The sequence below is a fragment of the Carcharhinus amblyrhynchos genome, chromosome 11 (assembly GCF_965287045.1).
Source record: "Carcharhinus amblyrhynchos chromosome 11, sCarAmb.v2.hapA, whole genome shotgun sequence".
Taxonomy (NCBI): domain Eukaryota; kingdom Metazoa; phylum Chordata; class Chondrichthyes; order Carcharhiniformes; family Carcharhinidae; genus Carcharhinus; species Carcharhinus amblyrhynchos.
Genome location: NC_137334.1, coordinates 27,046,708 through 27,073,941, shown reverse-complemented (window position 1 = coordinate 27,073,941; position 27,234 = coordinate 27,046,708). Strand labels below are relative to the sequence as shown.

General features: G+C 44.4%; 1 protein-coding gene across 2 annotated transcripts in view; it reads right to left on the bottom strand.

The window, feature by feature from the left end:
- The window catches only part of LOC145349685 (protein boule-like), a 163,547-nt gene that overhangs the window by 100,789 nt on the left and 35,524 nt on the right, over nucleotides 1-27,234 (bottom strand). For both annotated transcript variants that reach the window (XM_080198215.1, XM_080198213.1), the window contains exon 4: nucleotides 9,133-9,187. In XM_080198215.1, coding sequence (XP_080054341.1) covers nucleotides 9,133-9,187 — 55 coding nt within the window. The remainder of the gene's footprint in view (nucleotides 1-9,132; nucleotides 9,188-27,234) is intronic.

Genomic DNA, 27,234 nt, shown 5'->3' with positions numbered 1-27,234 from the left:
TGCAGTACTGTATATTGCTCACTGAAATAACTCGTGAAATAAACTAAATCTCTAAATATTGTAGTCAGGTACAATATTTCTCATTAGTGACGAAACATTAAAACATGTGCAGGAAAGCTGTATGTTCCTAAATGAAATCTTACATTCATAAATTAAATAATCTTCAAATAAAATGAATTTAAAGTTACAAAGAATGACATTCACCAGCTGCCTGTTCTCGGATTGACTGGGCTCCTTCTAGTGGCATAAGTTGGTCAGTGCAGACAGCACCTTTAGACCCAGACATCAACACTTGTTGAGGGTAGAAATGGGAATGAGGAGCAGGCTGAAGAAGTCCCTGGTAGTGGCAACGGACACCGTGGGCTTTAAAAGATGAAAATAGAGGGTGAAAATGGGAGCTGGGTTTTGGGGAAATAGAGAAAGGGACTTAAGAATTGAAAGCAGGAATAAGAGTGACAGCTGGAGTGGAGGGAAGAGGGGCAATAGGAGAGATCCCTCAGTGGTGATGCACTGACTCCAACAGTGCTGAGGCAAATGTCATAAAATGTTATCTGTGGACGTAGGATGTTCAGAACACAGAACAGCACCTGTGACAAATGACGTTATAATGAATTTTGCAATGTTATATAGTCCATTTTTATGAATGACACTTATGTGAAAGAAAAGGGGACTTGCTGTTATTCAATGCAACAATGATCAATAAACTAGGCAATTTTCCTGACAACAGATGAAGGGATGGTGCTTCATTTATTGCTGTGGCGTTTACTACTTCATCAAATTCCTTCTTGGCGAGGCACAAGACCAGCTACAATGGAAAACTGCAATAATCGTGACCCTTCATGACAGCAAGCTTCACATTAAAAGATCTTAAGAGCATACTTGGGATAAACATTTCTTTGGAAAACAAACTATAGAGGTTTATAGTATAACCCTTCCTGTGCTGTCATGTGACATTCTGGAAAGATACACTTCAGAGGAATGGTATTAAATCAAGCAGCCAGGTATTTCCCAGGTTTAATTTGGTCTTTCTTAGATTAGGTGATCTCAGCTCCAGCAGCAATAGAATCACAGAATAGTTACAGTACAGTAGGAGTAATTCAGCTCTTTGGTGTCCACAATGATTCACGACACCTACAACTCAGCTACTCTCACTCCCTTAGCATTTTGTGGGTTCTACTGTTGGCGTACATGGAAAGGGGTGGGTTGATACAAGATCTCTTTCTTCTTTAAACCTATTGTCAAGTCAAAATGTTCTAAGGCTAGGGCAAAACGATTGACAAGTAGCTGGGTTTTCCCTTTCAAGATATATTGAATCCCTTTTGAAGTCATGACTGAATCTGTTTCTGCTACACTCCCAAGGTGCACTCCAGATCCTAGCCACTCATTGTGTAAAAATGTGTTTTTTCATGTTAGAGAGTCATAGAGGTTTACAGCATGGAAACAGGCCGTTCAACCCAACCTGTCCATGCCACCCCTTTTTTTAACACCCCTAAGCTAATCCCAATTGCCCGCATTTGACCCATATCCCTCTACACCCATTTTACCCATGTAACCGTCTAAATGCTTTTTAAAAAATAAAATTATACTGCCTCTATCACTACCTCTGGCAGCTTGTTCCAGACACTCATCACCCTCTGTGTGAAAAAAATTGGACACCTTTGTATATCTCCCCTCTCAGCTTAAACATAAGCCCTCCAGTTTTACACTCCCCTACCTTTGGGAAAAGATGTTGACTATCTAACTGATCTGTGCCCCTCATTATTTTATAGACCTCTATAAGCTCATCCCTCACCCTTCTATGCTCTAGAGAATAAAGTCCCAGTCTATTTAGCCTCTCCTTATAACTCAAACCATCAAATCCTGGTAGCATTCTAGTAAATCTTTTCTACATTCTTTCTAGTTTAATAATAGGGTGAACAGAACTGTACACAGTACTCCAAGTGTGGCCGTACCAATCTCTTGCACGACTTCAGCAAGATGTCCCGACTCCTGTATTCAACGTTCTGACCAATGAAACTAAGCATGCCGAATGCCTTCTTCACCATTCTGTCCACTTTCAAGGAGCTATGAACATATACCCCTAGATCTCTTTGTTCTGTAACTCTCCCCAGTGCCCCACCATTAACTGAGTAAGTCCTGCCCTGGTTCAATCTACCAAAATGCATCACCTTGCATTTATCGAAACTAAAGTCCATCTGCCATTCATCAGCCCACTGGTCCAATTGATCAACATCCCGTTGTAATTGGGGATAACTTTCTTCACTGTCCACTATGCCACCAATCTTGACGTCATCTGCAAATTGACTAACCATGCCTCCTATATTCTCATCAAAATCATTAATATAAATGATAAATAACAGTGGACCCAGCACTGATCCCTGAGGAAAATCACTGATCACAAGCCTCCAGTTTGAAAAACAATCCTCTACAACCACCCTCTGGCTTCTGTCAAGGAGCCAATTTTGTATCCATTTTGATACCCTATCCTGGATCCTGTGAGATTTAACCTTCTGCAACAACCTACCATGTGGTACCTTGTCAAAGGCCTTGTTGAAGTCCATGTAGACAAACATCAACTGCACTGCCCTCATCTACCTGCTTGGTAATTTGTGAGAAATGATTTTCCACTCACAAAGCCATGCTGATTGTCCCTAATCAGTCCATCCATCTCTAAATGCCTGTAGGTCCTGTCTCTCAAGATACCTTCCAACAACTTACCCACCACATATGTGAGGCTCACTGGCCTGTAGTTCCCACGCTTTTCTCTGTGGCCCTTTTTAAACAAAGGCACAACATTTGCCACCTTCCAATCTACAGGCTCCTGACCCATGACTATTGATGATTCAAATATCTAAGCGATATTTGAATATCGACTCTCAATTTCCTCCCTAGCCTTCTACAACATCCTGGAATACACTTCATCGGGTCCCAGGGATTTACTTACCTTGATGCGCTTTAAGGCTTCCAGTATCTCTTTCTCAATAATAAGTACACTCAAGACATCACTATTTATTTTTCCAAGTTCCCTAACATCCATGCTTCTCTCAACAGTAAATATTGATGAGAAATATTCATTTAGGATCTCACCCATCTCTTATGGATCCACACATAGATGAACTTGTTTATCCTTAAGAGTCCCTACTCTCTCCCTTGTTACTCTTTTGCCCTTTATGTATTTGTAGCTCTTGGGATTCTCCTTTGCCTTATCTGCCAAAACAATCTTGTGTACCCTTTTTGCCCTCCTACATCCTCTATGCTTCAAGGGATTCACATGATCCCAGCTGCCTATGCATGTCATGTGCCTCCTTATTCTTCTTTACCAGGGCCTCAGTATCCTGAGTCATCCAGCGTTCCCTACTTCTGCCAGCCTTGCCCTTCACTCTAAGAGGAATGTGCTTACCTTGAACCCTGATTAACACCCTTTTGAAAGCCTCCCACTTACCAGATGTCCCTTTGCCTTCCCACAGACTCTCCCAACTAGCTTTTGAAAGTTCCTGCCTGATACCATCAGAATTGGCCTTGCCCAATTTGGAATTTTAACTTTTGGGCCAGACTATCATTCTCCATAGCTATCTTAAAACGAATAGAATTATGGTCACTGGTCCCAAAGTCACCCCTCACTAACACTTCTGTCACCTGCCCTTCCTTATTTCCCAAGAGGAGGTCAACTTTTGCCCCCTCTCTAGTCGGGCCAACCACACAGTGAATGAGAAATTCCTCCTGAATATACTCAACAAATTTCTCTCCATCCAACCCTCTAATACTATGGCTGTCCCAGTCAATGTTGCGAAAGATAAATTCCCCTACTACTACCACCCTATTTTTCTTGGCTATCTCTAATCTCCTTACATATTTACTCAATTTCCTGCCCACTATTTGGGGGCCTATAATGCAAACCTATCACAGTGATTTCCCCCTTCTTATTTCTCAATTCTACCACTTTGGTAGGAATAATGGTAGGAAGGATTATTACTTACATGGCGAAAAACTGCAGCAGGCAACGATGCAGAGGGACCTCGGGGTCCTTGTGCACGAGTCGCAAAAACCCAGCTTGCAGGTGCAGCAGGTGGTCAGGAAGGCGAATGGGATGCTGGCCTTCATAGCGAGGGGGATTGAATATAAAAGTAGGGAGGTCTTGCTGCGGCTGTAAAGGGCACTGGTGAGGCCGCAGCTGGAGTACTGTGTGCAGTTTTGGGCGCCGTACTTACGCAAGGATATTTTGGCCTTGGAGGGAGTGCAGAGGAGGTTTACTAGGCTGATGCCGGAGTTGAGGGGGTTGAGCTATGAGGAGAGGCTGAATAAACTAGGCTTATACTCGTTAGAGTTTAGAAGAATGAGGGGAGATCTCATTGAGACGTATAAGATGATGAATGGGATGGATAGGATAGAGGTGGAGAGACTCTTCCCGCTCAGAAAGGATAGTAGGACTAGGGGGCACAGCCTCAAGATAAAGGGGTGGCGGTTTAGAACGGAGTTGAGGAGGAACTTCTTCACTCAAAGGGTGGTGAATCTCTGGAATTCTCTGCCCGTTGAAGTGGTGGAGGCTACCTCGCTAAATATTTTTAAGACGCGGGTTGATGGGTTTTTGATAAGAGAGGGGATTAAGGGTTATGGGGAGAGGGCGGGAATGTGGAACTGAGCCACGACAGATCAGCCATGATCTTATTGAATGGCGGGGCAGGCTTGAAGGGCCAGATGGCCTACTCCTGCTCCTATTTCTTACCCACATAAACTCAGTAGCCGAACCCAAGGATATATCCCTTCTCAGTACTGCCATGATGTTTTCCCTAATCAAAAGTGCAACTCCCCCTCCTCCCTCACCTTTCTATCTTCCCTACAGCATCTGGACCCTGGGACATTGAGCTGCCAATCCTCTCCCTCCCTTAGCTACGTTTCAGTAATTACTATAATACGTTGTTATTGGTTCTTCTGCCATTCATCTTAAATCATTTTGTTGATGGGAACACTTTCCCAAAGGGAACTAAATACAATCTACTTTGTCAAGATCCCTCATGATTTTGAACAATTCTACCAAATCTCCTTTGAGCCTTCCCATCTGTAATAAAAGCTCTAGCTTCTTCAATATATCCTTGTAACATGCGTCTCTCATCCCTTGAAACAATGTTTTCTGCACCTCCTGAATGTTTCAGCATCCTTTTCTTAAAGTGCAGTGCCCAGGATTGGGCACAATATTTGAATTGAGGCCAATCTGGTGTTGTAAAAAAGCTTCATTATAAATTCCTTGTTTTTGTGCTCCGTGCCTTATTTTGATGGCCAGGATCCTATCTGCTTTATTACATGCCTCTTCAAACTGCTGTGCCACCATCAATGATTTATGATTAAAAATCCTGAGGTCTCTATACTCCTGCACTCCCTTTAGAATTGTCTATTTTATATTGCCTCTCCTTGTTCTCCCTCCCAAAGTGCATAACATGATCCACTTCTCTTCAATAAATTTCAGTACCATGTGACCGACTACTGCCCCAGACTTTGTCCTCCTGAAGTCTATCACTATCCTCCTCATAGTTTACATGAATCCGAAAAATCTCCAGGGCCTGATAGTGTACATTCCAGGCAAATAAAAGGAAGTGTCCATGGAAATAGTGGATGCATTGGTTGTCATCATCTAAAATTCTGCAGATTCTTGAATAGTCCCAAATTGCAGGGTGACAAATGGGAGGGGGCATGGAGAAAGCAAGTAATCATAGATCAGTTAGCCTGAGGGAAAATGCTAGAGTCTGTTATAAAGGATGTGATTACAGAACACAAAAAAGATCAATGGGATTAGGCAAAATCAACTTGGATTTATGAAAGGGAAATCATGTTTGACAAACTTACTGGATTGTTTTGAGGATGTAACTAGTAGAATAGGTAAGGTAGAACCAGTGGATGTGGTGCATTTGGATTTTCAGAAAGCTTTTGACAAATGTCCCACATAAGAGGTTAGTGTACAAAATTAAAGCATATGGGATTGGGGATAATCTACTGGCATGGATTAAGAATTTGTTAACACACAGGAAACATAAGAGTAGGGATAAATGGATGTTTTTCCGCGTGGTAGGTGGGTCCGATGGGATCAGTGCTTGGACACCAGCTAGTCACAATATATATCAATGATGTGAGTGAGGGAACCAAATGTAATATTTCCAGGTTTGCCGCTGACACAAACTCGGTCGCAATGTGAGTAGTTAGGAGGGTGTAAACAGGCATCAAGGCAATTTAGACAAGTTGAGTGAGTGGGCAAATACACATAACAGTATAACGTGGCTAAGTGTGAAATTATCCACTTTGGTAGGAAAAACAGTGGCAGTGTATTATTTAATAATGATAGATTGGGAAATGTTGATGTGCAAAGGCACCTGGGTGTCCCTGTACACTAATCACTCAAAGCAAGCATGCAGGTGCAGCAAGTCATTAAAAACACAAATGTCACTAAAATCTTGCTGCCATTTATGCCAGCAGAAACACACCCCAGTCAGGGGTTTCCTGAGGGGTGTGTTCAACAAAAATTCCCGTGGACAGGTACATAAGAAATACTTCCAGAGAACGGGGAGAAAATCTCTGCCCCTTATGTTATAATGCAAGAGAAATTCACTACAGGAGCAAAGATGTCTATTGCTGCTGCACAGGGCCTAGGTCTGACCACACCTGGAGTATTGTGCACAGTTTTGGTCTCCTTACCTAAACTACCGGGGGGGGCACAGCAAAGGCTCACCAGACTGATTCTTGGGATGGCAGGCTTGTGGCATGAGGAGTGATTCAGTTTATTAGGTCTGTATTCATAGAATCATAGAATGCAGAACGAGGCAATTCAACCCATCGTGTCTGCACTGACTCTCTGACAGAGCATCTCACCCAGAGCCTATTCCTGCAATCCCATAGATTTACCTAATTCCTCTTTACCTTCTGGGGACACTAAGAAGCATGGCCAATTGACCTAACCTGCACATCTTTGAACTGTGAGAGGAAATTGGAGCACTAGGAGGAAACCCAAGCAGACATGGAGAGAATGTGCGAACTCCACACAGACAGTCACCCAAGGCCGGAACTGAACCTGGGTCCCTGGCGCTATGGGGCAGCAGTGCTAACAGCTTGAAGTTTTAGAAGAATGAACAAGGGTCCAGTTGAAACCTATATAATTATGACAGGGCTACACAGATTGGATGTAAGGAGAGGCTTCCCCTGGCTTGGGGTTTTAGAACAAGGGATCACAGTCTCAGAACATGGGATAGGCCACATTGGACTAAGGAGAGATTTCTTCATTCAGAGGATGGTGAACTTGTAGTTTTCTCTACCAAAGAAGGCTGTGGAGGCCAAGTCACTGAGTATATTTAATGTGGAAACAGATAGATCTTTAGACATTAAATACATCAAGGGATATGATGAGAATGGGGATATGGTGCTGAGATAGACGATCAGTCGTGATCATACTGAATGGTGGAGCAAACTCAAGGGGCTGAATGACTCACAATTGCCCCAATTTTCTATGTTTTTAAGTTTTGTGTCATCTGCAAAATTTGAATATGTTGCCAATAGGAAATGTCATGGAAATTGACATTTCAATATTACCAGTGGGCTCAGGACAGTATTCTGTGGACTAGTGTCTCACCTCATGCCAGGAGTGGGTTTCACCAGTGGGGTTTACAGATGTCCCCACGAACTGGGAATAGGTGTCCTCACCCCATAGTTGGGGACAGAGGGCATTGATGCCTCCCCTGGAAACTTGGGGTCAAGGGGTGGGGGGGGGGGTGCCTCTTCGGCAATGCCAGCCTGGCATCACCCAAGGGCCAAACTCGCATTGCCCACTGGGCAGTACCAAGGCGGCAAGGCTTACTGCGGGGAGATCAGTGATGGTGGTGGGGAACTCACTGCCATTCTTTGATTGGAATCGGTGGAAGAGGGAGGGAGGACGTGATTGGGGTTGCCTGGATGGCAGGGGGAGGGGCAAACTGAGACTGACTGGGGGCAAGGGATGAGGGGGGCAGCAATTCAGGAGCTGGTGATGGGGGAGCCAGTGGCACTACACTGATCTCCATACTGACAGATCGGCATCTGCTCAGCACTATGCTGTCAGCCTTTGGGTGGGAATAGGCTCTGTCCACCACGCGTATCAGTCTGAGGCACTTAGTTTTGTCTGGGAGCATCCCTGTCTTTTTTCCAGAAATCAATGCACTCCACGTGAATTATTTTACTCTTACCTACCTCATGAAAAGAATTAAATCCAAGTTAGCTAAATATAATTTGTCTTTAATAAATTCATGCAGGCATCCAAGATACTGTTAATTTTGTTCCAGATTATTTTTTTCTTAAAGCCTTCTTACCACCAAGGTTGAACTCACTGGCCTGTGTCTGCTTAGCTTATCCACACATTCTTTTTTTGAATAGTGATGGACACGCAACAAATAAATCTATTTGAGATGAGTACCTTCATGTGGTCACATCTTTGCTGTTGGCTGAAGAGACCAATCTCAAAGAGGCAGGATCTGCTACAAAGGTTGTCCATGAAGTTACCATGTATCATTGCCAGTTGTTGTTTGTGGTGCTGACATCTTTTTTGAACAAGGGTGTAACATTTGTAATTCTCTAGTCCTTTATCTCATCTTTGTATCCAAGGAGAATTGGAATATTATGACCCTGCAATTTCCATTCTTATTTTCCCCAGTATCCTTGGATGCAATTGATGCCATTCTGGCTTAACGACCTTTAAATACAGTCTTTCTAATATCTCCTCTCTATCAATTTTTAGCCCATCAAATTCTCTCCTCTTTCACTATGAATTTGGCACCATCTTTTTCCTTGGTGAATACAGATGCAAGAACCATTTAATATCTCAGCATTCATACATAAATGTTTTCTGTTTTTCCCTTCAGTGCCAATAAAGCTTTAGTGCTACTTAATTAGGAAAGGGAAAAACTGGGGCACATTTTACAGATAATACGGGAACAATACAATTTACACAAAATAAATACTTCATTGTTTGATACATAACTTAATAGATATTTTAAAGAAAGACTCCTGTTTCCTCTCAGAACAGTTATTATTCGAGTGGAACTGGAACTTGGAGAACACTTAAATGAAGATGGCACTTTTAACATAAAAGATCTTTGTAAAATGAAAATTATTGGCTCTTACCTCCTGTAAAATCTTTTGAGCATCTTCTTGGGTTTCAAAGGTGATAAACCCATACCTAAAGAAAAGTATAGGCAAGTGTTTTAAAACATTTACATGTATTTACATCAAATATAAGGAACTCATACAAAAAATGATTGGTGTCATATGATGTGATAGTGATGCAAATTTACTTTAAATTTTTCAATTTTAAGTCAGTGAGAACTGAAATCTATAGAAATAAATAGCAAAACGTAGCACCTAAAATAAATTGCCACTGGTATAAAAGCTTTCAAAAAAATCAAAAAGTTATTAAACATGGTTTTCAATTTTTTTAATAACTTATTTTAAAATTACTTTTCCCAAGCTACTCCAGCTGTAAGCTTTTAATCCCAGAACTTCTTAAAATGTCAACTTGTCTCCAATAAGGCTCTGTAATTTCAACAGCCTTGAGCAATATTCTGCCATGAAAAGGAAAAGAACATTTGTGCTACTTGATTTAAAAGTTGTCATGATATAGTTGTGACCGAATAAGATAATCTTTCATGTTCTCACTTTACATTTGTGGCTTGCTTTATTTTTGACATTTTTTCCTAGGTAGCATTCTTGATTATACAAGGGTTGCCAAACCATAGCCTTTCCTGTGCTTTTAATGTAATGCAGGGCAAGTTAATTTCAATCAAAGCAGGGGCTAAGCCCTGCACTGTTAGCATTATTCTGAATCACACCAGTGACCTAGGTAAAAACTAACTCCCTCCTCCCTTAATTATGATTGAAAGGAAGAAAGCTTCACAAAAACACGAAACACAAAAGAAACTGAAGAGTTTTGTATTCATTTTAAGAACTGTAACATTAGGAGTAGAGTGAATTGGAAGAGCTGATTTGCATTTAAAAAATAAAAATGTAAGAAGTGGAGACTTACAAAATTTACCCTTTTACTTCTTGAGCATTCAATTTCTAAATAAGATACCAAAAGTAGCTAACAATCAGTTTCTTCTACGAAGTCCAAAATAAATAAAAATTCCCCAAAATTCTAAGGTCCTCATTAAGCCACCAAACTGGGGAGAGTGGAAATACACTGACCTCATCCCAAATTAAATTGGTGCCATTATCATAGTTGCGTTGGGTCTGAAGGGCATATCAAAGGCATTTCTGCAACAGTGATGCAGAAAACTAAATTGGCTCTTAGACTATGAAGGAACCATTTAAGGGCTGATAAATTTCAAAGCGATCCTGTTCTCTTCTGTCTGCGGTCATTATTACAAAGAACTTACAGCACAGAAAACAGGTCATTTAACCTAATAGAACCGGGTCAGTTTATATTATAAAGGCCAAGAATCAATCCCCAGCTTATGAAGTTCTGAGACTTTACCAGGGCTTTCTCAGAACTAACACCAGCTCTAAGCTTGCAAGAATCCTGCTGAGGGCAAAAATAATAATTTCATAGAGGCTCAATTGAAAGTTTAATCCATGGTCCTGTCTGTAACAGGTTTCAATGGACTTCCAGAACTGGATGAAACTGTGATGAAATTACATCCTGCCTGAACATTCTGACTGCTGGACAGAAATCAAACATTCTACCCTCTCATTTGTTTTGGGGCACAATCTTAAACACAATTATACTGTGGAACTGGTGCAAATATTCACAAATATAACTTGAAAGAAAATGCCCTTGTGAGTTTACACTACAGTACACACCTTAGAAAAAAGTTAAGAACGTAAGAAATGGGAGCAGGAGTCGGCCATCTAGCCCTTAGAGCCTGCCCCACCATTCAACAAGTTCATGGCTGATCTGAAGTGGATCAGTTCCACTTTCCCGCTTTCTCCCCATAACCCTTAATTCCCTTGTCTATCAGAAACCTATCTACCCATGACTTAAATATATTCAGCAAGGTAGCCTCCACCACTTCAACGGGCAGAGAATTCCAGAGACTCACCACCCTTTGAGTGAAGAAGTTCCTCCTCAACTCTGATCTAAACTGCCTCCCCCGCTTATTTTGAGGCCATGCCCACTAGTTCTGCTATCCTTTCTAAGCGCGAAGAATGTCTCTACCTTCACCCTATCTAGCCCCTTCATTATCTTATATCTCTATAAGATCCCCCCTCATCCTTCTAAACTCCGAGTACAGACCCAGTCTATTCAATCTCTCCTCATAGGCTAGCCCCCTCATCTCTGGTATCAGCCTAGTGAACCTTCTCTGCACTCCCTCCAAGGCCAAAATATCCCTTCGCAAATGCAGCCACCAAAACTGCACACAGTACTCTAGTTGCAGCCTCACCTGGGCCCTGTACAGTTGCAGTAAGGCCTCCTTGCTTATATATTCCATCCCCCTCGCTATAAAGGCCAACATTCCATTCACCTTCTTGATCACCTGGTGCACCTGCAGACTGGGTTTTTGCGACTCGTGCACAAGGACCCCCAGGTCCCTCTGCACCGTAGCATGCTGCAGCTTTTCACCCTTTAAATAATAACCCCTCCTACTACTATTTCTACCAAAGTGGATAACCTCACATTTGCTAACATTGTACTCCATCTGCCAGGTCCTCGCCCACTCACTCAGCCTATCCAGATCTCTCTGCAGACTTTCCACGCCTTCCACACAATTTGCTTTTCCACTCATCTTTGAATGGGATGCTGGGCTTCATAGCGAGGGGGATTGAATATAAAAGTAGGGAGGTCTTGCTGCAGCTGTATAGGGCATTGGTGAGGCCGCAGCTGGAGTACTGTGTGCAGTTTTGGGCGCCGTACTTACGCAAGGATATTTTGGCCTTGGAGGGAGTGCAGAGGAGGTTTACTAGGTTGATGCCGGAGTTGAGGGGGTTGAGCTATGAGGAGAGGCTGAATAAACTAGGCTTGTACTCATTAGAGTTTAGAAGAATGAGGGGAGATCTCATTGAGACGTATAAGATGATGAATGGGATGGATAGGATAGAGGTGGAGAGACTCTTCCCGCTCAGAAAGGATAGTAGGACTAGGGGGCACAGCCTCAAGATAAAGGGGGGGCGGTTTAGAACGGAGTTGAGGAAGAACTTCTTCACTCAAAGGGTGGTGAATCTCTGGAATTCTCTGCCTGTTGAAGTGGTGGAGGCTACCTCGCTAAATATTTTTAAGAAGAGGGTTGATGGGTTTTTGATAAGAGAGGGGATTAAGGGTTATGGGGTGAGGGCGGGAATGTGGAACTGAGCCACGACAGATCAGCCATGATCTTATTGAATGGCGGGGCAGGCTCGAAGGGCCAGATGGCCTACTCCTGCTCCTATTTCTTATGTTCTTATGTTTGTGTCATCAGCAAATTTTGTTACCCTACACTCAGCCCCCTCCTCCAGATCGTCTATGTAAATGGTAAACAGTTGAGGCCCCAGCACTGATCCCTGTGGCACTCCATTAGCACTCCACTCCACTTGTGGACAACTCCACAAGTTAATGCAACAATGTTGGAAAGTGTCCATACATTCCAGAAATGCCAGACACATATTGCTGGTTTCTACAGTTAAGTGGACAATTTAAGATTATCTGTGATTATATCCTAGAATGGTAAAACCACCATAAATCCTGCTACTCCATGCTGTTTATATTTGTTAATACTTGCAGTTAGGGTCAGAGTAAATAAAGTTATGGTTCCTGGAATTTGTCGCTACCTCCAATGATGGTCAACATTGAAACTGAGAAGAAGAAGATAAACGAAGAATTATTACTTGTTAAGAAACTTGGAAGATTGCAGCAGACTTTGGCCCTCAAAGTGCACAAGCTCGAGTGGAAGATATTGGGGGTGATTTTCTGGCCCTGTTTGTCATGGAAGCAAATCCCATCATGGCTGAAAAATCTTCCAAAAGGGTCATAATGGAATTTGCGCTGGGGAGATTTCAGATATCTTCTCCCTACCAATGTTATCAATTTCAAGTCCTCAAATTTAAACGTGCCTAAAAGGCATAACGGTCTACTTTCTGGGTTCACCATATGTTGTTCTCCAACCCCATGACATCACATTAGGCTGATTGATTGGGTACTAAATTGTCCCTAAATTGGACCTCCCTGATCCTCCTACATTAGGCGTAGACTAAAATCATGAACAGGTCACTGAGACAGTGGGACGGCGGTGTGGGCTCGTTGGGCCGAAGGGCCTGTTTCCCGTGCTGTGTTGTTCTTTGTTCACACCGACAGAAATCATCACTGGTTTCTGGAAACTGAAATTAGTTGTGATGACCATGCTGGAGTTCATGTATAGCCTCTGGGCAATGAGGGAAACTGCTGGGCAGTGCCATTGCACTGCCCCCTAGTGGGGCAATGGTAGGGGTGGGGGCAGGGGGGAATACCTGCATTGAGGAGGGAAGGTGGGGTGATGCTCGCATTGACAGGTGTGGGACGCTATGATGCCCCAATGTCAGTGGTGGTCGGTGAAGCGTGTCTTTAACTTCAATTTGAGTTGTTTCCCTTCTCTGGGGAGAAACATGCCGGATTTCAGTCAGAACCTGACACTTTGCCAGTTTTTTGAAAAACTTTGCCCATTGTGTGACTGTGGTACATTACCCTTCATTCGATTTTTCTCAAACATTTCATAGAATCATAGAATCGCTACAGTGCAGAAAGAGGCATCCAGCCCATTGAGTTTCCACCAAGTCTCCAAAAGAGCAGCCCGTCCTGGCCCTCCTGTCCTGTAACTCCATGCACTTACCATCACTAGTCCACCTAATCTACACATCTTTGGACACTAACAGGCAATTCAGCTAGGCCAATTCACCTAACCTGCACATCTTTGGACTATGGGAGGAAACCGGTGGACCCAGAGGAAACCCATATAGATGCTGAGAGAATGTGCAAACTCCACAGTCACCCAAGGCTGGAACTGAACCAGGGTCCCCTACTCTGGTGGGACAGCTTTTGTATGGTTATATTTTTATATATCCAAGAATAGTCACACCATCCCTAACAATGATTTACACTCTGATACATTACCACCAGAATCTCCCAAAGTACTTTTGTCATTTCTCACCCATATTACCCCATGAAAAATAATTCATAGAAAACAGGATTAGCTTCAACATGGATTCCAAGAAGCTTTTTCTTTCTTTCATCTTACTTGACTCCTCAACCGCTGTGCTAAGAGATCGCTCAGTATCCATATTTGATCGTGCATCAATTTTCTCCATCCTAAACATTGGGGAAAATGAAGCCATTATCTTCAGTCTGCAGGGAAAACTGTGCCCTTACCTTCAATGTGATCCAACAGCGGCCACTGTATCCTAAAAACTTCTCTTTACATCAATCTGAGGTCCCTATCTGCTTCAAGAAGATGACTATCATCCAGTACCAAAGAAAAGCCAAACAGCATGCCTTAATGATTATCATCTGGTGGTTTTGACATCCATCATTATGAAGTGCTTCAAAAAGCTAGCCATGGTACAAATCAATTCCAGCCTCCTGGACTGCTTGGATCCACAACAGTTCGTCTACCACCGTAACAGATCCTCGGCAAATGCTATCTCCCTGGTCCTGCACTCAACCCTGGAACGCCTAGATAACAAAGATACCTATGTCAGACCCCTACTTATTGACTACACCACAGCCTTCAAAATCATTATTCCCATAAAACTCATCTCCAAACACTGTGGTGTGGGCCTCGACTCCTCCCTGCATCCTGAACTTCTTAACCCACAGACCGCAATCAGTAAGGATAGGCAATGACACCTCCTCCAATATCATCCTCAATACCGGTGCCCCACAAGGCTGTGTTTTCAGCCTGCTACTATATTCTTTATACACCAATGACTGTGTGGCCAAATTCCCCTCCAACTCAATCTTCAAGTTTGCTGATGATACCATGGTAGTGGGTTGGATCTCAAACAATGATGAGACATAAGAACATAAGAAATAGGAGCAGGAGTAGGCCATCCAGCCCTTCGAGCCTGCCCCGCCATTCAATAAGATCATGGCTGATCTGTCGCGGCTCAGTTCCACCTTCCCGCCCTCTCCCCATAACCCTTAATCCCCTCTCCTATCAAAAACCCATCAACCCGCGTCTTAAAAATATTTAGCGAGGCAGCCTCCACCACTTCAACGGGCAGAGAATTCCAGAGATTCACCACCCTTTGAGTGAAGAAGTTCCTCCTCAACTCCGTTCTAAACCGCCCCCCCTTTATCTTGAGGCTGTGCCCCCTAGTCCTACTGTCTTTTTTGAGCGGGAAGAGTCTCTCCACCTCTATCCTATCCATCCCATTCATCATCTTATACGTCTCAATGAGATCTCCCCTCATTCTTCTAAACTCTAACGAGTACAAGCCTAGTTTATTCAGCCTCTCCTCATAGCTCAACCCCCTCAACTCCGGTATGAGCCTAGTAAACCTCCTCTCCACTCCCTCCAAGGCCAAAATATCTTTGCGCAGGTGCGGCGCCCAAAACTGCACACAGTACTCCAGCTGCAGCCTCACCAATGCCCTATACAGCTGCAGCAAGACCTCCCTACTTTTATATTCAATCCCCCTCGCTATGAAGGCCAGCATCCCATTCGCCTTCCTGACCACCTGCTGCACCTGCAAGCTGGGTTTTTGCGACTCATGCACAAGGACCCTGAGGTCCCTCTGCACCGTCGCCTGCTGCAGTTTTTCGCCCCGTAAGTAATAGTCCTTCCTACCATTCTTCCTACCAAAGTGGACCACCTCACACTTGCCAACATTAAATTCCATTTGCCACTTCCTGGCCCATTCGCCCAGCCTATCTAGATCCTTCTGCAGACACTCCACACCCTCCGCACAATTTGCCATTCCCCCAATCTTGGTGTCATCAGCAAATTTCGACATCCTACACTCGGTTCCCTCCTCCAGATCATCTATATAAATGGTAAATAGCTGAGGCCCCAGCACCGACCCCTGGGGCACTCCACTAGTCACCATCCGCCAATCCGAATAGCACCCGTTGACCCCCACTCTCTGCCTCCTATTTGACAACCAATCCTCTATCCACGCTAACACCCTACCCCCAACTCCATGTCCCTTGACCTTCTGCGATAACCTCTTGTGAGGTACTTTGTCAAACGCCTTCTGAAAATCTAGAAAGACCACATCCACCGGCTCTCCTCTATCCACCGCCCTAGACACATCCTCATAGAACTCCAGTAAATTTGTCAGACACGACTTCCCTTTAATGAAACCGTGCTGCGTCTGCTCTATCAAGCAATTCCCTTCAAGATGCCTCGCAATTTCCTTCTTAATGACGGATTCTAACATTTTACCTACCACAGACGTTAAACTAACAGGCCTATAATTCCCCGCCTTTTGCCTGGCACCCTTCTTAAACAACGGCGTAACATTAGCCGTTTTCCAATCATCCAGCACTTCCCCGGAATCCAGCGACGTTTGGAAAATAACCACCAAGGCATCCACTATCACCTCCGCCATTTCTTTCAGGACCCTCGGATGCATTCCATCCGGTCCTGGGGACTTGTCCACAATCAGCCCCTCCAGTCTGTCGAGCACCGCCTCTCTAGTAACAGTAATGTCATTAAGACCCTCCAGTCCTACCACCTTTCCATCGCTAACACCAGGCAAATTATTCACATCCTCCTCCGTGAAGACAGAAACAAAAAAGTTATTCAATGCCTTAGCCATATCCCCATCCCCTACCACTAGGTCCCCTTTCTCATCCTCTAAAGGACCAACGTTCACCCTAGCCAGCCTCTTCCTTTTAATATATTTATAAAAACTCTTGCTATCCTTTTTTATATTAAGCGCTAGCCCAGCTTCATAGTTTCTCCTACCCTTCTTTATCAACTTCTTTGTCAATCTTTGTTGACATTTAAACCTCTCCCAATCCTCTTCTCGCCCACTACTCTTAGCTACTCTAAACGCCTCCGCTTTTAATTTAACATTTTCCTTCACCTCCTTCGTTATCCACGGCTTATTACCTCTCCTCCTACGGTCCTTTTTGACCATCGGGATAAATTTCCGCTGAGCACCAAGAAAGATCTCCTTAAAGATCCTCCACTGCTCCTCAGCAGACCCTCCCTCCAACGCGCTCCCCCAATTCTTCGCCAATTCTTCTCTCATCCTACCGTACTCCCCTCTATTCAAACAAAGTACGCGTGTCCGGGAACCCACTTTCTCCTCCTCCACCTGCACCAGAAACTCCACCATACAATGATCACTCTCCCCAAGAGGATCCTTCACCGCAAGGTCCCTAATTCTACCCGCCTCATTACATAGCACCAGATCCAAGATAGCTCGCTCCCTCGTCGGCTCCAACACACACTGTTCGAGGAAACTATCCTGGCAGCATTCCAAGAACTCCTCCTCGAGCCCTCCGCGTCCAACATGGGTCGACCAATCAATATGCAGATTGAAATCCCCCATAACTACTGCCGTCCCATTCCTGCACGCTGCACTTATTTGCGCGTTAACAGCCCGCCCCACCTCCAGATCATTATTTGGGGGCCTATAGACGACACCCACCAGCGTCTTCCTCCCTTTGCTGTTCCTCATCTCCACCCACAACGATTCCACGTTCTGCTCCTTGGCTCCAATATCATCCCTTGCTACCACCGTGATGCTATCCTTAATCAGCAGAGCTATGCCCCCCCCTTTTCCCTCCTGCCTATCCTTCCTAAACACTTGATAGCCCTGTACATTCAGCTCCCAGTCCCTGTCACCCTGCAGCCACGTCTCTGTAATGGCCACCAGATCGTATCCATTTGTGTCGATCTGCGCCATCAGCTCATCCACTTTATTCCGAATGCTTCGTGCATTCAGATAAAGCACTTTCATCCCAGCCTTCACCTGGACCCTATTTGCTGTAACGCCACCAACCATACTCACGCCCCCTACTCCCTCTATTATTGGGACATCCTCGGCCTCTTCCCTTACCTGTACCCTCTCCTTAACTTTAGACCTCGTAACATCACCTACCCTTGCACCCTCCCCCCCCCAATTAGTTTAAAGCCCTGCCTACAGTCATCTTTACTTGATTCGCCAGCACTCTGGTCCCAGCACGGTTCAGACCAACCCCATCCTGCCCGAACAGGTCCCACCTACCCCAATACTGGTGCCAATGCCCCATAAATTCAAACCCATTCCTCCCACACCAATCCCTGAGCCACCCATTCACTTCCTTAATCCTGTCAATCCTATGCCCGTCTGCACTCGATTCAGGCAGTAGCCCAGAGATAATCACCTTGTCGGTTCTACTTTTTAATTCCATTCCCAGCTTTTCATACTCCCTCCCCAGATCCTCAGTCCGCATTTTGCTTACGTCGCCGGCACCCACATGTACCACAACGACCGGATTCTCACCCTCCCACTCCAGGTTCCTCTGCAGCCCAGCTGCGACATCCCATACCCGAGCACCAGGCAGACAACACACCCTTCTGTGCACTTTGTCATTGTGACAAAGGACAGTGTCAATACCCTTCACCCCACTATCCCCAGTCACTACTACGTTCCTTTTCCCCCTCTCTTTGCCTATGTCCTGCTGCATCACTGTACCGTGTGCAGTTTGCTCACCAACCTCACCTGCCTCGTTCTCGTCCAGCCTGGAAGCAAGAACCTCAAACCTGTTATGCAGATTAAGAGGCTGAGGCCTCCGCTCCTCACCCCCCTTCCTCCTCCCAGCAGCCCCCTCTTGTCCCTGACCCTTAGAGTTAGCCAGTCTAGGGGGGGTGGATGTCACTTGCACCCCATTGACAATGGCACCCTCTCTCCCCTTGATGAGCCTCAGCGACTGTAGCTCAGAGGCCAGCTCATCCACCTTGAGCTGGAGCTCCTCCAGCAACCTGCACTTACTACAGACATGGTCACTGGGATGGACCCTGGGGTCCACCAGTTCCCACATCATACAGAAACCACACATCACATGCCCCTCCATTATTCACTGTAGTAGTCTTGAAAAAAAATTTTTTTTTTTGTTTTTTTTTTCCCCTTGTTTTTTCAAACGAACTCACCTGGCCTATTTTCCCCTCAAGCCCTTTTTGATCTTAAGCCCTAACAACTCACTCTGCTTCCCTCTCACTCCGCTGCCCGCTCTGACGCTGCCTGCTGTCTACACCAGGCCTCCTTTTAAACCTGGCGCTGATTTAAAGCTGTTGGCCCACAAATCCCTTCTAACCACTCCCTCAGAATTCTTAAAGCAGTAAATACAATAAATAAATGCTTTAAACAGTTCTACAAAGAACAAAGTGCTTTAAACTTATTTTAAACAGGTTTTTAACAGGTAAAATCTTAGCTCTCTGTCTGCTCCTTCACTCGTCTGCTCCAGCAAACAATGAAAGCACAGAGTACAGAAATGAGGTAGAGAATCTGATGAAGTGATGGGGTGACAATAATCTTTCCCTCAATGTCAACAAAACAAAAGTGATTGTCATCAACTTCAGGAAACGTAGAGGAGAACATACATCAACAGGGACGAAGTAGAAAGGAAAGCTTCAAGCTTTTAGGTGTCCAGGTCGTCAACAACCTGTCCTAATCCATCCATGCTCACACTATAGTTAAGAAAGTCCACCAACGCCACTACTTTCTCAGAAGACTAAGGAAATTTGGCATGTCAGCTACGACCCTCACCAACTTTTACAGATGCATTCTTTCTGGTTGTATCACTGCTTTGTACGGCTCCTGCTCTGCCCAAGACCATAAGGAACTACAAACGGTCGTGAGTGTAGCCCAATCCATCAAGCAAACCACCCTTTCATTCATGGACTCTGTCTATACTTCCTGCTGCCTCGGCAAAGCAGCCAGCATGTTTAAGGACCCCATGCACCCTGTACCCTCTCGCTTCCACCTTCTTCCATTAGGAAAAAGATGCAAAAGTCCGATGTCACGTACCAACTGACTCAAGAACAGCTTCTTCCCTGCTGCCGTCAGACTTTTGAATGGACCTACTTTGCACTAAGTTGATCTTTCTTTACACCCTAACTCTGACTGTAACAATACACTCTGCACTCTCTCCTTTCCTTCTCTATGAATGATGTGCTTTGTCGGAATAGCATGCAAGAAACAATACTTTTCACTGTATGCTAATACGTGACAATAATAAATCAAATCAATTATAATTGCTACTCTGCTGCCCATTGAACCCAGATTTTCCTCATCACACAGACATTTGCCTAATTGCATCATAATAATACTGTCAGTCTACATCCATACCTCAGCCTATCTGCTGCTGCCACTCTCACTTCCAACACTGTAACCAATGTCGTTCTTGCTGGTTTCTCTTCGCTCAACAAACATCAGCTTACCCAGAGCTTTGCTGCCTGTATCCTATGGTGCACCAAGTCCTACTCACCATTCACCCACCATTCCAATATTGATCACCACTTAATTTCCTGCCCTTCTCTACCTTTGTGTAATTTATCATCTCTTAAACATCTCCTCCCCAATATTTCTACTCCCGATTTCAGCCTGTTCTCCCATCTAACTGTTGGCAATTCCTTTTCTAAATCACTCCACCTCTTAAAGTACCCTACAAAAACAGAGGCTTGTACTCGTTAGAGTTTAGAAGAATGAGGGGAGATCTCATTGAGACGTATAGGATGATGAATGGGATGGATAGGATAGAGGTGGAGAGACTCTTCCCACTCAGAAAGGATAGTAGGACTAGGGGGCACAGCCTCAAGATAAAGGGGGGGGCGGTTTAGAACAGAGTTGAGGAGGAGCTTCTTCACTCAAAGGGTGGTGAATCTCTGGAATTCTCTGCCCGTTGAAGTGGTGGAGGCTGCCTCACTAAATATTTTTAACTCGCGGGTTGATGGGTTTTTGATGAGAGAGGGGATTAAGGGTTATGGGGAGAGGGCGGGAATGTGGAACTGAGTCACGACAGATCAGCCATGATCTTATTGAATGGCGGGGCAGGCTTGAAGGGCTAGTTGGCCTACTCCTGCTCCTATTTCTTATGTTCTTATCATTCTGGTGTGTTCCATGTGCCTATCCAATAACCATTTGAAAGTTCCTAAAGTGTCCGACTCCACTATCACAGCAGGCAGTGCATTCCACACCCCAACCACTCTCTGAGTAAACAATCTACCTTGGACATCCCTCCCACATCTCCTACCATGAACCTTATAGTTATGCCCCCTTGTAACAGCTACATCCACCCGAGGAAATAGTTTCTGCACGTCCACTCTATCTATCCCCCTCACCATCTTATAAACCTCTATTAAGTCACCTCTCATCCTCCTCTGCTCTAAAGAGAAAACCTGCAGCTCCCCCAAACTTTCCTCATAAGACCTACCCTCCAAACTAGGCAGCATCCTGGTAAATCTCCTCTGCACTCTCAACAATGCTTTGGTGAGGTGACCAGAACTGCACAATATTCCAAATGTGGTCTCATCAAAGTCCTGTATAGTTGCAGCATAACCCCACGACTCTTAAACTCAAACCCCCTATTAATAAACGCTAACATGCTATAAGTCTTCTTTATGGCTCTATCTATTTGAGTGACAACCTTCAGAGATCTGTGGATATGAACCCCAAGATCTCGGTTCCTCCACATTCCTCAGAACCCTGCCATTGACCCTGTAATCCATATTCAAGTTTGTCCTACCAAAATAAATTACCTTGCACTTATCAGGGTTAAACTCCATCTGCTACTTTTTGGCCCAGCTCTGCATCCTATCAATGTCTCTTTGCAGCCTACAAGAGCCCTCCATCTCATTCACTACTCCACCCATCTTGGTGTCATCAGCAAATTTACTAACCTACCCTTCAGCCCCCTCTTCCAAGTCATTGATAAAGATCACAAATAGCAGAGGACCCAGCACTGATTCCTGTGGTACACTGCTGGTAACTGGCCTCCAGTCTGAAAATTTTTCCTCCACCACCACTTTCTGTCTTCTATGAGATAGCCAGTTACTTATCCAATCGGCCAAATTTCCTTCTATCCTTACTTTCTTTATGAGCCTACCATGGGGAACCTTATCAAATGCCTTATTAAAATCCACGTATACGACATCAACTACTCTACCCTCATCTACACACTTAGTTACCTCCTCAAAGAATTCAAACAAATTTGTGAGGCAAGACTTACCCCTCACAAAACTGTGCTGACTATCCCGGACTAAGCTGCATCTTTCCACATGGTCATAAATCCTATCCCTCAAGACCTTTTCCATTAACTTACTGACCACCGAAGTAAGACTAACCAGCCTATAATTAACAGGGTCATTCCTATTTCCTTTCCTGAAGACAGGAACAACATTTGCCACTCTCCAATCCTCTGGCACAATCCCCGTGATGTGGAGATGCCGGCGTTGGACTGAGGTAAAACACAAAGAAATCCCACAACACCAGTTTAAAGTCCAAACAGGTTTATTTGTAGCAAACGCCGCAAGCTTTCGGGACAGCCTGTCCCGAAAGCTTGCGGCATTTACTACAATTCCCGTGGACAGCAACAAGCCTAAATTAATTTTCATGTGATCTTGTTATTTTGTATACATGGCTCACCTTTTATTTAATTGATGTTGTGATGACTTTATTTGGTGTGAACTGTATTTTGGTAACTTCCTTATAATTAGAACATAGAACACTACAACACAAACAGGCCCTCTGGCCCACAAGTTGCACTGATCATGTCCATACCAACCAGGCCTATCTATAACTCTCAAACCCATTAAATCCCATGTACTCATCCAGAAGTCTCTTAAAAGACCCCAGCGACTTCACCTCTACCACCACCGACAGCAGCTGATTCCACTCACTCACCACCCTCTGAGTGAAAAACTTACCCCTGACATCTCCTCTGTACCTGCTCCCCAGCACCTTAAACCTGTGTCCTCTTGTAGCGACCATTTCAGCCCTGGGAAATAGCCTCCGAGAATCCACCCTATCTATTCCTCTGAAACCTCTATCAGGTCGCCTCGTAATCTTCGTCTCTCCAGGGAGAAGAGACCTAGCTCCCTCAACCTATCTTCTCAACCTAATTCTCCTGTTAAATGAGGTGATTAATAAATTATAATGTGGGTGTCACAGATATGCTTCTCATGAGACATGCACCAGACATCTGATGTGGTACGAACAAAGTAGGAATAGGCAGACGGCTGCTAGGTTTGTAATCCAGAGACCGAGGCTAATGATCTGCGACAGGTTCAATTCCCACCAAGGGAGCTGGTTTTTAATCAAATGTAATTAATAATTCTGGAATTGAAAAGCTGGTCTCAGTAATGGTGAGCATGAAACGATCAGCAATTGTTGCAGAATGCCATCTGATTTGCTATCTTCACTTGGTCTGGCCAGCATGAGACTTCCAACAACAGCAATGTGATTGACTCTTAACAGCTTAGTAATTCATAAAACTTTAAAATACTATCAGGTTTACTGTTTTTGTAAACATGACACACCAGGGTTGCTTTATTACAATATTACGACTCTTGTTGCATCTGAATACTTATAAGGAGATGAAAGAGAGAAGATAGAAAAATTTAAAACTTGAGGTGGAATTTTATGAGATTTTTTTCTAAATGTTCAGCTAGTCTGAAAATGGGAGTTTCAGATCCGCTTTTTTGGGCCAATTTTCACGCCCACTCTTACGCACTCTGTCTCTGAAAAGGTGGGCTAGTCAGTTTCCAGCCAATGAGGTTGTGGGTGGGGCTTAACTTGCCAGCCTGTAGAGGGAGGTATTGTACATGTGCAGGCATCTGATGCTGCACATGTGCATTAATAGTAGCAGGATCTGACAGACAGAGAGAGCTGTCAGGCGCCTTCGATTGCAGGCAGCAACCCCACCCTGCAATTGTGGTGGCTCAAGGCCTGAAATGTTCTGGGGACCTGAGTTTGAATCCTGCCAAGGCAGATGGAGGAATTTGAATTCAATAAAAAATATCTGAAATTAAGAATCTACTGATAACCACAAAACCCTGTCGATTGTTGGAAAAATCCATCTGGTTCACTAACGTCCTTTAGGGAAGGAAATCTGCCATCCTTACCTGGTCTGGCCTACATGTGACACCAGAGCCACAGCAATGTGGTTGACTCTCAACTGCCCCTGGGCAACTAGGGATGGGCAGTAAATACTGGCCAGCCAGCGATGCCCATGTACCACGAATGAATAAAAAGAAGTTTGAAAGAGTGGCAGTCTCAACTGCTTTGGACTGACTTTGTTGGGCTGGAGTTGAATTTGCAGTATGTGTTGTTTCAAATAGGAATAGAGGAATTAGGAACAGAAGTAGGCAATTCAACTCCTCGAGTCTGCTCTGCCATTCAATCAGGTCATGACTGATCGCTTCCTGGTTTCAAGTCCACCTCCCTTCCTGTTCCTCACATTCCTTTAACTCATTTTGTATCAGAAATATATCTACCTCCTTCTTAAAATCATTTAATGATTCAGACTCCACCGCACTATGGTGCAGCAAGTTCCACAAATTCACCATCCTCTGCGAGGGGTAGTTCCTCTTCATCACAGTTTTAAATCTACCGCCTCTAAACTTATACCTGTGACCTCTTGTTCCAGATTGCCACACATTTGGTCTAGGTTTACTTTAGTATTACTGAAAAATAGCTTTTAGTGTTCTATATACCTTCATTGGATCCCTCTTATACTTCTAAACTCCAGCAAGGACAAGCCCAAACTGTATAATATCTCTTCATATATCAACTCCTTCAACCCCGGAATCAATCTGGTGAACCTCCTGTGAACTGCCTCCAATGCCACCACATCCTTCAACAAATAAGGTGACCAAAACTGGACATAACATTCCAAATGTGGTTTCACCAACACCCTATACAATTGCAACACTTCTTTACCTTTATATGCCAGTCCTTTTACAATAAATATTAACATTCCATTTGCTTTTTTCATTACATGCTATACCTGCATACTGACTTTCTGTGATTAATGAACAAAGACACCTAGATCCCTCTGCCCAGAGGCATCTCGAATCTGCCTTCCCTTAAGTAATAATTTGCCTTTCTTTTTTATTGGCCAAAATGGGTAACCTCACATTTATCCACATTAAACTCCATCTGCCAAATTTTGGCCATTCTCCTAGTCTATCTATATCTGTCTGTAAAATCTGTGATATGCGGATCCAGATACAAATCTTGAATTTTAAAGGAACTTATTTTAAAAAGCATGTTGTGGGTTGTTTCATTTAGAACGTTGTGGAGTTTCTCAGCTGCTGTGGTAGAATTTGTCAGAGCTGTCAAGATGGTAATGCAGAATTTAAACAGACTGAATACATAAATGGTCCAGCATTGTTCACCTAGATAACAAAGACACCTATGTCAGCCTCCTATTCACAGACCAGAGCTCTGGATCCTAGATTTCCTAACACACGACCGCGGTCAGTAAAGATAGGCAACAACACCTCCTCCATGATCATCCTCAACACCAGTGCTCCACAAGACTCTGTCTTCAGTCCCTTACTATACTCTGTATACACCTCTGACTGTAAGGCCAAATTCCCCTCCAACTCGATTTTGCTGATGACCGTTATGGGTCGGATCTCACACAATGACAAGACACAGTATAGGAAATAGATAGAGAATCTGGTGAACTGGTGTGACGACAATAATCCCTCCCTCAATGTCAACAAAATGAAGAATATAGTCATTGATTTCAAGAAGCATAGTGGAGGGTATGCCCCCATTTGCATCAATGGGGATGAAGTAGAAATTGTCAAGTGCTTCAAGTTTTTAGGTGTCCAGATCACCAACAACCTGTCCTGTCCCTCCACGGTGACACTACAGTTAAGAAAGCCCACCAACACCTCTACTTTTTGAGGAGACTAAGGAAATTTGACATGTCCGCTACAACTCTCACCAACTTCTACAGACGCACCATAGAAAGCATTATTTCTGGTTGTATCACAGCTTGGATGGCTCTGATTTGCCCATGACTACAATAAACTACAAAGGATCAGGAACGAAGCCCAGTCCATTACTCTAACCAGCCTCCCATCCACTGACACTGTTTACACTTCCTGCTGCCTTGGAAAAACAGCCAGCATAATCAAGGAATCACGCACCCCAGACATACTTTCTTCCACCTTGTTCCTTCGTGAAAAAGACACAGAAGTCTGAGGACACATGCCAACTGACCCAAAAACAGCTCCTTCCCTGTTGCCATCAGACTTCTGAATGGATCAACCTTGCATTAAGTTGATCTTTCTCCACACCCTAGCTATGATTGTAACACTACATTCTGTACTCTCTCCTTTCCTTCTCTATGCTTTGTCTGCATAGTGTGCAAGAAACATTTCTTTTCACTGTATACTAACACATGTGACAATAATAAATCAAATAGTGATCTTATATTCCAACACTATCAATCCTATAAATACATTTTGAATAAATACCTATCTTAAAAATATATGCTTTTTAAAAAATGGATGACCAATGCAGCACTCCAAAATGCCAAGAACAGCTGAGAAGTCACTCGGGGCCCTGCCGCAGTCCATTCCTCAGTCCACTCCTGGCCACGAGGCTGCATGCTCTTTGTGGCCCCACTGCTGCTGGCCACATTGCATCTTGCTCCTCATGGCCCTGCTGCTGCTGTCCACACTGCATAATGCTCTTCATGGTCTTGCCGCTTCTGGATCCACTGCAATTTGCTCCTTGTGACCCTGTCACTCCTGGTCTTGTTGCAGTCTGTTTCTCATGAACCTGTTGCTGCTTGCCACATTGCAGTCTGCTCCTCATGACCCTGCCGTTTTCTGGATTCGCTGCAGCCTGCTCCTCATGACCCTGCCGCTTTCTGGACTTGCTGCAGCCTGCTTCTCATGACCCTGCTGTTTCTGGACGCGTTGCAACCTGCTCCTCGTGACCTTGCTGCTTTCTGGACTCGCTGCAGTCTGCTCCTCGTGACCCTACCGCTTCTGAACTCGCTGCAGCCTGCTCTCCGTGAACCTGCCACTTTCTGGACTCACTGCAGCCTGCTCTTCATGATCCTATCTGGACTTGCTGCACCCTGCAACCCTGTTGCTTCTGGACACGCTGCAGCCTGGTCCTCGTGGTCCTACTGCGACTGGATTTACTGCAACCTATTCCTCATGATCCTGCCATTTCCTGACTCATTTCAGCCTGCTCCTCATGACCCTGCCATTTCTGGTTAAATACTCGGGTTCAACCTCTGGTTCACTTCTTGGTGTCGTATTTTGATTTTTCGACAATCCGCTTATTCTTGGTTGGATACCATTCTGGAGGGAATGCTCCCTC